General features: G+C 41.1%; 1 protein-coding gene and 1 long non-coding RNA gene across 2 annotated transcripts; both read left to right on the top strand.

The window, feature by feature from the left end:
- The first annotated feature begins 918 nt into the window (after positions 1 to 918).
- On the top strand, positions 919 to 7,034 carry ndufa12 (NADH:ubiquinone oxidoreductase subunit A12). Its single transcript, XM_083528673.1, has 4 exons — positions 919 to 1,067; positions 2,520 to 2,602; positions 5,317 to 5,404; positions 6,761 to 7,034. The coding sequence occupies exons 1-4, from the start codon at positions 979 to 981 to the stop codon at positions 6,939 to 6,941; spliced, it is 441 nt and encodes a 146-aa protein (XP_083384799.1). The 5' UTR covers positions 919 to 978; the 3' UTR covers positions 6,942 to 7,034.
- Positions 7,035 to 10,887: 3,853 nt separating this feature from the next.
- LOC310719238 lies at positions 10,888 to 12,064 on the top strand. Its single transcript, XR_014531405.1, has 2 exons — positions 10,888 to 11,071; positions 11,124 to 12,064. It is a non-coding gene; the product is annotated as an uncharacterized lncRNA (long non-coding RNA).
- Positions 12,065 to 16,647: the final 4,583 nt, after the last annotated feature.

Genomic DNA, 16,647 nt, shown 5'->3' with positions numbered 1-16,647 from the left:
TGCTTGATCATGGAAACCTATTTCATTTTCAACTCCAACTGCACAGATCTTGTTCTGTTGTTGCTTTTATCCATTGTCATGCTTTTAACTGTTCATATTTATATTTAATGGCCTAAAGTCCTTTGATCATTCAGGTTTAAGAAGCTATGAGAAGCTGGTCCACATTCACCAGTCTCTTATTTTCTTTCTTTATTGAAGATAAGGAAAAATCTAAAATTCTCAAAAAATGACAAATCTTATTCTACAATCTTATTTTGAAGAGAAACCAGAAAGTGTGGGGAAAATACTGAGAAGCACTGACGCACAATTCTCTACGAATGTTACATTAACATTTAGTAAACTTCAGGTCAACAATTACACACTGCTTTGTTTAATAAGCTGCTCTAGAACCAAGGCCAGAGCTGCTGCTGCTACAGAAAATGAATTGCATTCACATTCAGATCAATCAGAATCAGGAGTGAGTATGGATTATAATAAACAGTAATACAAATGTTAGTGTTTGTAATCCTTAGTAATGTTTTGTTGTATTGTTTTAATGTGCACTTTCCGAATTTTAGTTAGCAGCCAAACTAAACAGAGTTTTTAAAGCTAAAAATGAAATAAAGACACAAGCGGAACTCAAAACAACAACCGTGTACTATACGGAATGATATTTGTGTAGGACAAGTCCCGCTTCCTGTCCACTCATTGCTAATGGTTTAAGTAGGAAGTCTTTTGAATTTGAGTAGAGATCCATAGAATACACTGGAACTTTAGATTTATTACATAATTTATAACCTTTATATTATTTAATACAATTTGTATAATAAAATAAACAGTTTAGTGCGTTTTAATGACAAATCGCCAGACTGACAGTAAGTATAGCCAATCAACGCACAGGACACAGACTCGTGCCAACCAATAACACGCACAGTGAGCAGCATTTTATCAGCCAATCAGCGCACAGAAGGCGGGGTTTCGTGCAGGAGCGCTTCAAATATGGCGCAGTATGTGAACTTGGTCCGGAGGGCCTTTGGCCAGATTACGGGTCATGGCGGGATTAAAGGCTTAATGGTCCAGTTTTTCAGGTGGGAAAGAAAAACTGTAGCATGTGATGAATGTGTGTGTGAGCTTTAAAGTCGAAAAACAAGGAAAATAACATAAGAAAAGTGTAATGACCTCTGTGTAGCATAGCGGCTACGTTCTAAATAGATGGAGTGCGTGTTTATTATTGTTCTGGGTTTCCATTCTGATGTCTGATAAAGCATGTAGACTACAGAAATTATAGAGATGATTGTCAAAGCTTCATTCATACATAAATGTGACAATGAGAAGTGATCGTGGGGGGGGGTCCATTTACAAGTTGGAGAAAATGTCCAAACATTGTGCCTGTGCTTCACACCTACATCAACCTGTTAGACACCTACATCAACCTGTTCGACATTTCTTTCTAAAATCATTTACATAAAGATGTATACGGATCTCCATGTCCATCTGTGACGTCCTCTATTGCTAAAGTATTTATTGGAGTGTGGCTGAGGATCTGTGATCTGTGCCACAATTTCAATTCAATTCAATGGACATCGTCTTAAAGCAGCTTTAAAGAAACTCCCTGAGATGGGGTGAGGGAGAAACCTTGAGAGGAACCAGACTCAAGAGGGAACCCATCATCATCATCATCATCATCAGGGTGACACTGAGTGTGATTTATAAATCACTCGTGACCTCGATAGTTTGCCACTTTTCATTTGGAACTGGTCTGAGAGGAACTCATGAAAATCTGATCCGTTTTTACTAATAAATGACATAATGGTTAAAAAACTATTTTATTATTGTATTATTCATTTAAAGTAGTAAATAAAACATTTGACAAGTCACACTCGCAGGGGAACGTAACCCCCCTGAGTATCGAGGTTCTTCTCAAGAGTCAATACTATAGAAATGAAACACGGATATATTTTAGAGTAGTGCAGCTTATTTAGCAGTACAGATTTACTGTCCTCTGAAAATAAATCAACATACAGCCATTAATGTGTATATAGAATCGAATAGCTTTTATTTATCACATTTACATTACAGCACAGTGAAATCTTTTTCGTATATTCCAAGGGCCTTGCTCAAGGTCCCAGGAGTGGCATAGTGGAGATACTGGGGCTTGAACACATAACCCCCCCGACCCCGGCCTTCCCATCAGTAACCCACTGTTGTAAGTCCCTTTGCGTAAGGGGATCTTTGTGCTATAAATGTAACATGGTCCTAGGCATCGTTTCCAGCTGCTTGGCCATGGAAACCCATTTCACGAAGCTCTTCCTGCTGTTTAATGACACTTCCACTTTACAATACCAGCACTCAGAGTTCACTAGTAAATAATTTTTCAAACTCCAACTGATTAAAAAAAGTTTCCTATGGCATTGCGTTGTTTAAAGTCTCTGCAGGTTGCATGTCGATGTCCCTGATTCAATGAGCAGTGGGAGTCCAAATACTTGTGGTCAAACCAGTGTCTTAGTGGACTTTTGTTTGTTTGTTTGTTTGTTGAACAGGGTAAACGATGTGAAGACAGGAACGCTGATCGGCTGCGACAAATACGGCAACAAGTACTATGAGGACAAGCTGTATTTCTTCGGTAAGTTCTGAGGAGGTCTAAAGAACTGTGCGTAAGTATTTGCCCCCCATCCATTGTTTTTTGACCCTTCTTGTGGTTTGTAATGTTAAAAAAAATTGGAATTGAAATTTGTATATATGTATATATATATATATATATATATATATATATATATATATATATATATATATATATATATATATATATATATTATATATAAGCATACATAGTTTATAACTGGTGCTGATGTATCCCATAACACTTACAGCTCTCTTTGTCCCTGATGCTTCTATTGACATCTTTTATTTCGGAAAATAAATGTAACTGTTAAGTGGTCATTTAGCTGAGGCTCTTATCCAGAGTGACTTACAATGATCTCATTTATACAATTGAGCAGCTATAGGGTTAAGGGCCTTGCTCAGGGGCCCAGGAGTGGCAGCTTGATGTGGTTGGTATTTGAAATAACTACTTTCAGATGCAAAGTCCAATGCAGAAGTACTTTTTCTTTATTAAAGAGCAATGCTAAATATAAAAGAGTAAATAAGACAAATCATTTGTTTCCTAGAAAAAGGATTTTTACTAAAACTACGTGCACCCAAAAGCCAAAAATAATCAGATTTCTTAAACCATGCATACTTGGACTGCAGCTATCGAGTTTTCTAGCTATTATTCCATCGAATAATCGAACCCAGACATTAGGGTTGCACAAGCCGGTGCACTCTTAGTGCCGGTCCCAAGCCTGGATAAATGGGGAGGGTTACGTTAGGAAGGGCATCCAGCATAAAAACATGTGCCAAATCAAACCTGCGGATCAAGAAAGAGAAACATATGACTAGCTGTATGTGAAGTTGGACACAAGGAAGGAAAAAAGGATTTATATCGATTGGCCAGGCAGAGGGACCAAACTGGGAAGGATGTGCTGCAAGTTATAGCAATTAAGGATGGAGATTGAAATGTGTTGACTAGTAAAGAGAGTGTGTTGAGAAGATGGAGGGAGTATTTTGAGCAGCTGATGAACGAGGAAAATGAGAAAGAGAGAAGGTTGGAGGATGTGGAGATCATGAAGCAGGAAGTAGATAGGATTAGTAAGGAGGAAGTGAGAGCAGCGATTAAGAGGATGAAGAGTGGAAAGTCGGTTGGACCAGATGGCGGGTAGAAGAATAGAGATGTTTAGGAGAGATGGCAGTGGAGTTTTTAACCAGGATGTTCAACTAGATTTTGGAAGGTGAGAAGATGCCTGAGGAATGGAGAAGGAGTGTGCTGGTTCCGATCTTTAAGAATAATGGAGATGTGCAAACCTGCAGTAACTACAGGGGAATTAAGTTGATCAGTCACACCATGAAGTTATAGGAAAGAGTAGTGGAAGCCAGGCTGAGAGAAGAGGTGACCATCTGTGAGCAACAGTATGGTTTCATGCCGAGGAAGAGCACCACAGACACATTATTTGCTTTGAGGATGTTGATGGAGAAGTATAGAGAAGGACAGAAGGAATTGCATTGTGTTTTTGTGGATTTAGAGAAAGCGTACGACAGGGTGCCAAGAGAGGAGTTGTGGTATTGTATGAGGAAGTCAGGTGTGTCAGAGAAGTATGTGAGGGTGGTGCAGGACATGTATGAGGACAGTGTGACAGCAGCGAAGTGTGCAGTAGGAACGACAGACTGGTTGAAGGTGGAGGTTGGACTGCATCAAGGAGTTTAAACCCTTTCCTGTTTGCAGTGGTGATGGACAGGTTGCAGGGAGAAGAGGTGGAGAAGGTGGAGGAGTTCAGGTACCTGGGGTCAACAGTGCAAAGTAATGGAGAGTGTGTTAAAGAAGTAAAGAAAAGAGTGCAGGCAGGGTGGAGTGGGTGGAGAAGAGTGACAGGAGCCAGGAAAAGAGGAAGGCCAAGAAGGAGGTTTATGGATGAGGGAAGACATGCAGGTGGTTGGGTTGAAAAAGGCAGATGTAGACGACAGGGTGGTATGGAGACGGATGATCCGCTGTGGCGACCCCTAATGGGAGCAGCCGAAAGATGATGATTCCATCGAGTAATCGGATAAGAAGCACATTTTCTCTTTGGCAATTCCGGGTTTTTTTCTTGCAATTCCGACTTTTTTTCCTCGCAATCTCAACCGTGTTGTCGGCTTGAAGTTTGAAGATGTTGGTGTATGAACGAGGCTCCTCTGCTTCATGTGTCTTGTTCCGTCTCCTCCAGAGCTGATTGTTGGACAGAGTTTTCTCCAGGGATCCGAGGCTCAGTTTTATGCCGTGCGATTCTATTGATTGTAGACTATTTTATTTTCAATGTGTAAAACTTCCAACAAAGTCGGAATTGTGAGAAAAAAATTAGGCAAAGTTTATATTCCATCTGAATTGTCTCCTCGCCCATCCCATTTTCCATTCCGAATTTAGCGGGTGGTGTTTCAGTAACAATGGTCCGTGGGGAAACCCATTGCTCCGTGTGTAGTTAAATAGACTAAACAAAGCTACTCAAGTTATTCAAGGAATCGTTTCAGCCCTATTTAAAAGTGTCTCGAGGTTTGATTAAGGGACCTGAGGAACTAGGAGACCTGGGAACCTGAACTGGGAGACATATAATAGACGTATAATAAGTGCTGCAGGCACACAGTAGCCTCGTATCTCGCACACACGTTTGGATTAAGTAGTTTTCTATTTTCGGTGTAGTTCTGTGTGAATCAGCATTTTGTGTAAATGTCGGTTGTGCGTGTGTATCATGGCGTCTCTCTGTCTCGCAGGCCGTCACAGATGGGTCATTTACACCACAGAGATGAACGGCAAGAGGACGATGTGGGACGTGGATGGCAGCATGGTGCCTGCTGAATGGTAACTTATCATCACTCTGTAACCTCGTACACACGTCCTGTAATACTGCACTGCATTACCTGCTTTTAACAGGTCTCATTCTCACTGTCCCTGTCTCTCTCGTTCTCTCTGTGCCTGTCTCTCTCGTTCTCTCTGTGCCTGTCTCTCTCGTTCTCTCTGTGCCTGTCTCTCTCGTTCTCTCTGTGCCTGTCTCTCTCGTTCTCTCTGTGCCTGTCTCTCTCGTTCTCTCTGTGCCTGTCTCTCTCGTTCTCTCTGTCCCTGTCTCTCTCGTTCTCACTGTGCCTGTCTCTCTCGTTCTCTCTGTGCCTGTCTCTCTCGTTTTCTCTGTGCCTGTCTCTCTCGTTCTCTCTGTGCCTGTCTCTCTCGTTCTCTCTGTGCCTGTCTCTCTCGTTCTCTCTGTGCCTGTCTCTCTCGTTCTCTCTGTGCCTGTCTCTCTCGTTCTCTCTGTGCCTGTCTCTCTCGTTCTCACTGTCCCTGTCTCTCTCGTTCTCACTGTGCCTGTCTCTCTCGTTCTCTCTGTGCCTGTCTCTCTCGTTCTCTCTGTGCCTGTCTCTCTCGTTCTCTCTGTGCCTGTCTCTCTCGTTCTCTCTGTGCCTGTCTCTCTCGTTCTCTCTGTGCCTGTCTCTCTCGTTCTCTCTGTGCCTGTCTCTCTCGTTCTCACTGTGCCTGTCTCTCTCGTTCTCTCTGTCCCTGATTTTTTTCTGTCCCTGTCTCTCTCATTTTTTGTCCCTGTTTGTCTCTCTCACACACACACACACACACACACACACACACACACACACACACAGTCCCTTTTTCTCTCTTAAACCCCCCCACCTTGTATTTGATCCCACTCAGTCTTTTTCTCTGTCCCCTCTAATAGTCGTCATGTTAATGATTAGGTTTTTTTATTTCAGTTTTTTTTTTAGCACATTTCTTTTGTGTAATCAGTGAAATACTAGTAATGGACTATGCTATTTCCAGTGTACGAACCGTTGCTACAGAAACATCAGAACGTGCGCATTAATACAAACCTGCCATTTGCGCTAAAGCTGAAAGCTGAACGAGTGCACAGGCAGGATAACTGTGGCCTGTGTTTTGTATGTTATAACCCGTTCAGCTTTGTGTACATGCTGCACCGGCACTATATTAAGCTCTCATTGTACGGTGTTGTGGCGTTTGCAATAAAGGCACACTTGCACAGTTTCACGTGTTCATTTATGTTGTTTCACGTCGCACTTTGTCGAAACGTTGTTTCATTGAACTGTGTACTGAACACGGTGACCTGTATGTGGTTGAAACCACAATCAAAAGCCACTTGACTTGACACATAGTTCATTAAAGATCTCATCATGTTTGCCAACGTGTGTATCTCAGGCACCGGTGGCTGCACTGTATGACCGAGTATCCTCCCACCACACATCCTCCAGAGCCCAAGAAGTTTCTGGCCGAAGTCCATCAGATCAACTTGAGCGGTACCTCTGCGTGTTATGTCCCGTATTCCACCACTTCGAAGAAAATCCACGAGTGGGTGCCTCCGAAAGTTGGACAGCAGTGACACCAGTGAAGCGCAGCATTATGTCTGAATCTTGTGTAAATTATAGCTGGGATTTTGAACTGTAAATGATTAAATCTACAAAATATCATCTCACAGGAAGTGTGTTGGTCTGTTTCATTTCATTGAAAACTAAATTTAGAACTACATTTTTTTTTTGTTGAATAACAGAGTTTGCTGGGTTTCTTTCCTGAATACAGCAAAAATGACTACAGTTATTAGAAATCAAAGCTAAGTTTTTTTTTCTACAGACGAACAAAGTACTTGAGTTTTTCCAAAATGTCTTTCAGGATTGGAGATACTCATAGAGAATCTTCTCAATTTTACAAAACCATGTGTGCTTCCTTATAGTGTTGGATTTGTCTGTGTGGATATTCCCTCGTCAATTAGTCATCAAAAACTAGGGCTTTTTTTTTTATTAGGTTTTAAATATAAAAAATAAGATGGTCAGGCTGATTTTGCCTTATTTTAATTATGGATTAAACTGGATGTCTTGTTTGGCACATCATCTTGAAAAGCTCTGTCTATAGCCAAGCCTGAACTTTCTGGCAAGGGGGAACCAGCTTATAGAATGGAGATCTACGCCAATCCTCATAATTAGTATATTGTCCAAAAAAAAAAGGAAAAAAAATCCATACTTAACATATATTTTTGGTGTTCTGGATCTTCACTCAAGAAACATGTTCTATTAATGTATTCATTTTTGTGAAGGGTGCTAATAATTCTGAAGAGCAATGTGGGTGTTGGACACATACAGATGTGGGAGAATTGAAAAGATATTGGTAAGATGTTGAGATACGAGAAGAACTCAATTCTTCCATGCTATACCAAATCTCTGGTACTGTAGTGCAGAGAACAGCAAAACATGTTCCTTTGTACAGTGTTCAGATGATTGTGGTGGAGAAGGTGGTTTAATATGTAGGTCCAAAATCTTTAACAGCTGGTATAAGGATGGTGGAGAATATTGTCTAATATGTAGATGCAGAATCTTCCACGTGTTCAGTTGGTGGTTGAGAACGTTTAATATGTAGGTCTAAAATCTTCTGAAGTGTTTAGATGATGGTGGTGAAGAACATGATCTATTATATAGGTCCAAAATCTTCCACAGGTGTTCAGATGATTTTCTTGTATGTAGAATTCAATATTTTCCCCAATATTAAGTAATATGTAGGTCAGGTGTTCAGGAAGGCTGAGCTTTATGACTATGATTTATTTTATATTCCTTGTAATTGATAGAAATGTCTAACGGAGATAAAGATAAAGGTGATCAGGACAACAACAACACAGAATATTGATTTGCAGTCACTTCACTCTCGGGCAAACTGACCCAAATCCAAGTGAAATCATTCAACATGCAGTTCAATTCATTCCTTTGGGTTATTCAGTGCATTCACTGCTTCCATAGCAACTACTGGTGATTTGAATGGCGATGTTAATAATGCCATGTCTCACCACTGGGAAAGAGAAATCCTTCTTCTCTCAGTTCTGAGCTATCAATTATGCAGTACCGAGAACTGAGAGAAGAATTAAGATTTCTTCTCTCAGTTCTCGGTACTGCATATTTGATAGCGTTTTGCAGGATGAGGATGATGTCAAGAAAACAAGAAATTATATCTATTTACTTTAGTGTTGATAAATTTGAATAAATTGTATGAGTGATCTTGTAACCCAGCAATTAGGGTTGCACAAGCCAGTGTGCCAAAACATGTGCCAAATCAAATATGCGGATCAGGAATCAAAATTTCATACCGGATCAGTCGAGGCCTGCGTCGCCAACGGCCACCACAGGTATTGTTAGCCAACAAGGTACCAGTAGAAATTGGGCTACTGTTGGACAAAAGAGGAGAGGGAAAGGAGGAAGACGTCTACAGAGACAGCAGGGAAAGGAGAAGTGTAGGAGAGTGGAGGTTCGAGTTGGTACATTAAATGTTGGTACTATGACTGGTAAAGGGAGAGACATACATGATAGGATGGAGACTTTATTGGGCATGTATGTGAAAGGGAACAGAGGTGATGAGGAGGTGATGGGTAGGTATGGTCTTAAGGAGAGGAATGTGGAAGGGCAGATGGTGGTAGATTTTGCTAAAAGGATGGAAATGGCAGTGGTGAAAACTTATTTTAAAAAGAAGGAGGAGCATTGGGTGACATAAGAGTGGAGGAAGGTGCACACAGGTGGAATATGTTCTATGTAGGAGATGCTACTTGAAGGAGATTGGAGACTGTAAGGTGTTGGAAGGGGACAGTGTAGCTAAACAGCATTGGAGGATGGTCTGTAGGATGGTTGTGTAGTATGAGATTCAGGGAAGAGGTCAGACAGGGGCTCGGTGGTGGTAAAGATGTGCTGGATGATTGGGCAACTACTGCAGAAGTGATTAGGGAGAGAGCTAGAAAGGTACTTGGTGTGACATCTGGAAATAGAAAGGAAGACAAAGAGACGTGGTGGTGGAATGAGGAAGTGCAGGAAAGCATAAAGAGAAAGAGGTTGGCAAAACAGATTTGGGATCAACAGAGTGATGAGGAAAGTAGGTAGGAGTACAAGGAGATGTGGCAAAAGCCAAGAAAAGGCATATGAGGCACTGTATGAGAAGATGGACAATAAGGAAGGAGAAAAGGATTTGTAGCGCTTTGCCAGGCAGAGGGACCGAGCACGGAAAGATGTGCTACAAATTGGAGCAATAAAGGATGGACATGGAAATCAGCCCAGCAAAACAGAACTGCTGGTCATCCCAAGTGATTCATCTCCAGGTCAAGATCTCCAAATAACTCTTCATGACTCTCTGCTCTCCCCTTCAGCCACTGCTCGTAACCTCGTAGGACAATGAACTGTCCTTCTTCCCACATGTCGCTAATGTGGCTCGTTCCTGTCGATTTCTTCTCTATAACATCCGAAGGATTCGACCATATCTGTCCACACAGGCTGCCCAGGTGCTTGTTCAGTGTCTTGTCATTTCAAGACTCGGCTACTGCAACTCTCTGCTGGCAGGTCTTCCCCTGAACACTATTCGCCCACTGCAAATGATCCAAAATGCAGCTGCATGACTTGTGTTTAATCTGCCCAAGTTCTCCCACACCACCCCACTGCTGCGCTCCCTTCACTGGCTTCCAGTAGCTGCACGTATCAGATTGAAAACATTGATGCTTGCCTACAAGGCCAAAAATGGACCAGCGCCATCTTACGGAGCAGCACTATCCACGCTGTCTGAGATCCTCCAGCACTGCTCGACTGGTACCACCTTCTCTCAGAATGAGAGGTAAGTATACTTCAAGGCTCTTCTCTGTTCTGGTACCGAGGTGGTGGAATGAACTTCCCCTAGATGTCTGTACAGCCGAGTCCCTGACTATATTCAAGTGACAATTGAAGACCTACCTCTTCCTGAAACACTTAAATTAGCACTTCCAAGTTTGCTTTGTAGAATTTGAGCTATATTTACAGTATATTAAGTTTTTAATCTTGCGTACCAGTGTAGATTTATACATTGCTAGAGACTCAAAGCACTTTTGTACGTCGCTCTCGATAAGGGCGTCTGCTAAATGCTGCAAATGTAAATTTTAATGTAAATTAAATGTGTTGAATAGTGAGGAGAGTGTGTTGAGAAGATGGAGAAAGTATTTTGAGCAGCTGATGAATGAGGAAAATAAGATTGGTTGGATGGTGTGAAGATGGTGAAGCAGGAAGTGGATAGGATCAGTAAGGAGGAAGTGAGAGCAGCGATTAAAAGGATGAAGAGTGGAAAGTCGGTAGGACCCGATGACATACCGGTAGAAGCATGGAGTTGTTTAAGAGAGATGGCAGTGGAGTTTTAACAAGATTATTTAACAGGATTTTGAAAGGTGAGAGGATGCCTGAGGAATGGAGAAGGAGTGTGCTGGTACAAATCTTTAAGAATAAGGGAGATGTGCAGACCTGCAGTAACTACAGGGGAATAAAGTTAATCAGTCACACCATGAAGATATGGGAAAGAGAAGTGGAAGCCAGGCTGAGAGAAGAGGTGACCATCTGTGAGCAACAGTATGGTTTCATGCCGAGGAAGAGCACTACAGACGTATTATTTGCTTTGAAAATGCTGATGGAGAAGTATAGAGAAGGTCAGAAGGAGTTGAATTGTGTATTTGTGGATTTAGAGAAAGTGTACGTATTGTATGAGGAAGTCTGGTGTGTCAGAGAAGTATGTGAGGGTGGTGCAGGACATGTATGAGGACAGTGTTACAGCAGTGAAGTGTGCAGTAGGAATGACAGACTGGTTCAATGTGGAGGTTGGACTGCATCAAGGATCGGCTCTGAGCCCTTTCTTGTTTGCAGTGGTGATGGACAGGTTGACGAACGAGGTCAGACAGGAGTCTCTATGGACCATGATGTTTGCAGATGATATTGTTATTTGTGGTGAGAGTAGGGAGCAGGTAGAGAAGAACCTGGAGAGGTGAAGGTATGCAATGGAGAGAAGGGGAATGAAAGTCAGAACGAGTAAGACAGAGTACATGTGTGAATGAGAGGGAGGGCAGTGGAGTGGTGCGGTTGCAGGGAGAAGAGGTGGAGAAGGTGTATGAGTTCAGGTACCTGGGGTCAACAGTGCAAAGTAATGGAGAGTGTGTTAGGGAAGGGAAGAAAAGAGTGCAGGCAGGGTGGAGTGGGTGGAGAAGAGTGATAGCAGGAGTGATTTGGAATAGAAGAGTATCTGCAAGAGTGAAAGGGAAAGTTTATAGAACTGTGGTGAGACCTGCGATGTTGTATGGATTAGAGACAGTGGCATTGATTAAAAGACAGGAAGTGGAGCTGGAGGTAGCAGAGCTGAAGATGTTGAGGTTTTCGTTGGGAGTGACGAGGATGGACAGGATTAAAAAGTAGTTTATTAGAGGGACAGCGCATGTAGAACGTTTTGGAAACAAGGTGAGGGAGGTGAGATTGAGATGATTTGGACATGTGTAGAGGAGGGATATGGCGTATATTGAAGAGAATGTAAGAGAATGCTGAGGATGGAACCACCAGGAGGGAGGAAACGAGAAAGGCTAAAGAGGAGGTTTATGGATGTGGTAAGGGAAGACATGCAGGTAGTTGGGGTGAAAGAGGCAGATGTAGAGGACAGGCGGTTTGGAGACAGATGATCCTTAATGGGAGATGAGAGAAGCCGGAAGAAGAAGAAGAAGAAGATATGAGTGATCTTGTATACATGTGCCATCCTATAAGGATAAGGTAAATCATTATTATCAAAATGAAGAAATTACACACTGCTTGATCGGCTAAGTAGAAAATAATTGGGATCTAAATGGTTAACGATGTCATAGTAGTGCCCATTGGCATGTTCCTTAGTTATGTCCACGAATGGTTCCTAATAGATATTATTATCTGATGTTCATGTGGTCCTACGTAGTATCCACTAGACATACAGAACCCAACATTTCACCACTGGAGACCCACAGGGACCATTACATTTCCAATTAAAACCAGTATAATTACCACTGTAACAATTTGAACCATTTAAAATTATTTGAGTTTTTTTTCTGTCAAAGTTGTTTTTCACACCAATCTATGTACAAACTCAAACCATCTCACGAGGTACCAGCATGATTACCATGATTAAAGTCACAGATCACATTAAGGTTTTTCCTTCATTCTGGTGTTTGATGTGAACATTAACCAAAGCTCTTGATTCGTATCTGTTTGTCCCAAATCAGCTTTACATTAGATTTCATTCAGATAGATTACAAAAATAACTTTCAGCTTTAGAAAGTTTATTCCTAATGAGCGAGCAAGTGGCGACAGGGGCAAAAAAACTTCCTGAGATGGTATAAGGAAGAAAAGATTATGAGGAACCAGACTCAAAAGGAAACCCATCCTTATCTGGGTGACACCAAATGTCCATTCGTTACAGTTTCGTTGATGTTAAGTTATCAACTGTTTACTGATAAACACTTGAATGCGAAACTGGTAATGGAAGTTGCAGTCGTTCGGCCTTTACAGCAGCCTATATTGATTATATTGTGTGAAATAAATCATTGGGCCTCCCTTGCCTCCATCATGGACATCTACGAGATGCTGCGTCTGTAAAGCCACCAACATTTGTCTAACCACACACACCTCACACACAGTCTCCACTATACTGCCATCTGAAAAAAGATACCAAAGCATTCTGGCCCTCACAGGCCATCAGATTCAACATAAAGGGACTAAACCAACACACATTAACTGTAAAATTCTGTTTGCACAAAAATTGCTAAAAATTGCTGGGATTTTGTGATAACGTACAGTATTTATTTTATGCAGATATTTGAAAACTACTACTACTACTGGCCACTGCTACAGTGCCATTGTGTTTACTATAGTAAGTGTTATCAATCAGGCATAACATTAGAAAATTATAATGTTATGCCTGGTGAAAGGAATAACACTGATTTTCTCTTCATCATGGCACCTGTTAGTGGGGGGTACATATCAGGCAGCAAGTGGACATTTTGTCCTCAATGTTAAAGTGTTAGAAGCAGGTAAAATGGGTAAGCGTAAGGATTTGAGCGAGTTTAACAAAGGTCAAATTGTTATGTCTAGACGACTGTTAGAGCATCTCCAAAACTGCAGCTCTTGTGGGATGTCCCCGGTCTGCAGCAGTCAGTATCTATCAAAAGTGGTCCAAGGAAGGAACAGTGGTGAACCGGCGACAGGATCATGGGCAACCGAGGCACATTGATGCACGTGGACTGCGAACTCTGGACTGTGTGGTCCGATCCAACAGACGAGCTTCTGTAGCTCATATTACTGAAGAAGTTAATGCTGTTAATCATCCATGGGTCAGAACTGTTTTAGCCGCAAAAGTCGGACTAATATAATATAAAGCTGGTGGTCATAATGTTATGACTGAACGGTGTATGTTGCCCATTTTTTTTGCACTAAATGTTGCACTTTATGTTGTTAGTTTGGGGTTTTGTGTTCCGTTTTTGTTAATTTATGTTGTCATATGTAGCATGAAGGTTGAGGATTCAAGTCCTGGTAATGCCAAGATGCCACTCTTGGGCCCTTGAGCAAGGCCCTTAAGCATCAACACTCTAGGGGCGCTATAACATTTCTGATCACAACGTGGTGTGATCTAATAGGGTTTAGTGAATTCGGGAGGAAAAAAAGTTCTTACTGCAGAGGGCAGTGTTTCTCCTATTTTGGCAGAATTTGTGGTGAATTGGCAGAATGGTGGTTACTTGTTTCTCATTAAGATGAAGCAAAAACAAATGCAGTGCAAAAAACAACAACAACAACAACAAAAAAAACCTTGGACACCAACAGGAATTGAGCAATTATTTAAAGAGAAAATAGTCCCATTTTCCCCTCTTTTACAGGGTTGGCAGTAGAGGGTTTGCTTTTTTACAGTTCTGTAGAAAAAACTGAAACTTTTCATTGAGTAGAAATTTGCCCCAGATATGTGTATTTTCTTCTTATTCTGATCTACCTTGTCTCTTTTCCTCTCGCTGTGTAAAATGGCTGGATGAGGTCATGAATTATGGATACGCACATACACAGTAGAGTAGAGTACACACACTGAGCTGACACTATGGTAGTAGAGTCACACACTGAGCAGCAAAGTTTAACTTTTCAAGTCCTTTGAAGGATAGGAATAATATCACTACAGGCTTTAATTATAATGCCAAGTGCATGGCCTGTTACTGGTGGTGTTTATATGACAGCAGTAAGCTAGCTAATAGCATATTAGTACAAATCAGGTCATCTGCCCTCATTTCAAGATACCACTCAGTGTATATATAGCATATGGTCCAATTAGGTCATTCCTTTATGTGTTTCCATTTTTTTTCCAGTATACTGTAAATAGCATTCATGCTCTTATCTAAAACTCCCTGAGTGTTTGTAAAATAGTTAAGAGAAGGCACACAGTTCTATTGAATACTTTTTTGCCAATAGCTAACACAATCTCAGTATAAAATGGCAAGATAAATGTAAAAAAAAATGACTAAAAATTGGATTTTATTGGATTTTTGCCTACAACATTAGATTATTCACTATTAACAAATGCCATAAAGGTGATTCTCTTTGAACAACCATGGAACCAAGAACATCCACACAAGTGTGAAAAACACAAAGAATGGTATAAAGTACTCTGTAGGTTAAGCCTGATTTCTTTCTAGCCCAAGCTGTAGAGCAGAGGTGCCCAAACGTTTTCTTATAAAGGGCCAAATAAATCAGACTTGATTGAAGGCTGTTAGCCAAAAAGTAAATGATGTGTTATACCAAACTGTGTCACCGTATTTTTCGGACTATAAGCAGCTACTTTTTTCCACGTTTTGAACCCTGCAGCTTGTAAAAGTTCACCATTAATTGCATCCCTAGAAGCCAGAAGTACATTAACAACTTCAGACTTTTAATTCTTATCACCATTCATATTATTTTGTCAAAACTTCATGATTTTACTGTCAATAAAAAAATTATTTCTAAATACAAGGACATTTACAAATAAATTATTCATGATTCAGCCTCCCTGCTCTTGTCTTTTTTATTAGATTAGATTTGAACTGCTTGTCACGTAGGGAAGGTTTTACTTTCAGGTGGGATAGATGTTGCTTAAAAGCTCGGTGAAAGCCTGGTGACCTGGTAACACCACACTATCCTTTATCATCTTTTAGTTTACCGACATTGAAGCTCTTCCTAACAATTTCCACACCAATTGAAATTACCTAGATTATTTTTCAAAAGGTATTCCACCATTAAGGTCTATGAGAGGTCTCAGAATCAGGAATCTGGTTCTTGGAATTTTGTCAGAAATGAACCTTTTGTGTTTATGCAGAGAGATTTTGAGATTGCTCAGAACATTTTGCAATCAAAATCAAAGTTATTTGAGAGAATTTGTTCCATAAGTATTGACAGAAATCACTCACACACATTGACAAATCCCACCCCTATTTACTTCTCTCCCCTTTACTACTGTACATGAACAGAGGGGATTACACATCTGTATGTGCTGACATGCTGGAACAAGCTTTATGGGAGAGCCTTTTTATTAAAGCATGGTCACACTGTGAAACTCAGGATAAGGTTCTGTTTGTTCCATCATCGTCGAGAATTTCCTGTTTTGCTGCAGGCATTGTCAGTGATGTCACCAGTGAAGATAAGATCCATGTCATTAATCAAAAAGCATTTTCATTAAACAGCATTTGGCACACACCCCCTTATCCAGAGCAACTTACAATGGTCTCGTTTAGAGTTAAGGACCTTGTTCAAGGGCCCAGCAGTGGCAACTTGGTGGTGCTGATATTGAAACTCACAACATTCTGATCAAAAGTCCAACTTTTTACCCACTAAGTTATCACTTACCTAAACACTGACCGGAGTGCTATGGGAAAGAAAAAAACGTTTTAGTTATCAGGCAGGTCTGTTAAGTTAAAACATTGAAAAGCCACACACGCGCATGTGCACACACACACACACACACACACACACACACACACACACACACACACACACACACACACACACACACACACAAAACATGCAGCTTGCTTCATCTATAATTCAAGTGTGTCAGGGACAGGAACTTGAATCATTCATAAAGTGACAGCATGAGCTGACTGAGTTAAAGCAAGTCCTCTGTGTGTGTGTGTGTGTGTGTGTGTGTGTGTGTGTGCGTGTGTGTGTGTGTGCGCGTGTGTGCGCGTGTGTGCATTTTCAAATTGTGTGTCAGAGAAAATTATACCATCAGTCAAGAAAAATGGTAGCAGCAGT

Source organism: Silurus aristotelis (assembly GCF_946808225.1).
Source record: "Silurus aristotelis genome assembly, chromosome: 24".
NCBI classification, from domain to species: Eukaryota; Metazoa; Chordata; class Actinopteri; order Siluriformes; family Siluridae; genus Silurus; species Silurus aristotelis.
This window is presented reverse-complemented; position numbering and strand designations above follow the sequence as displayed.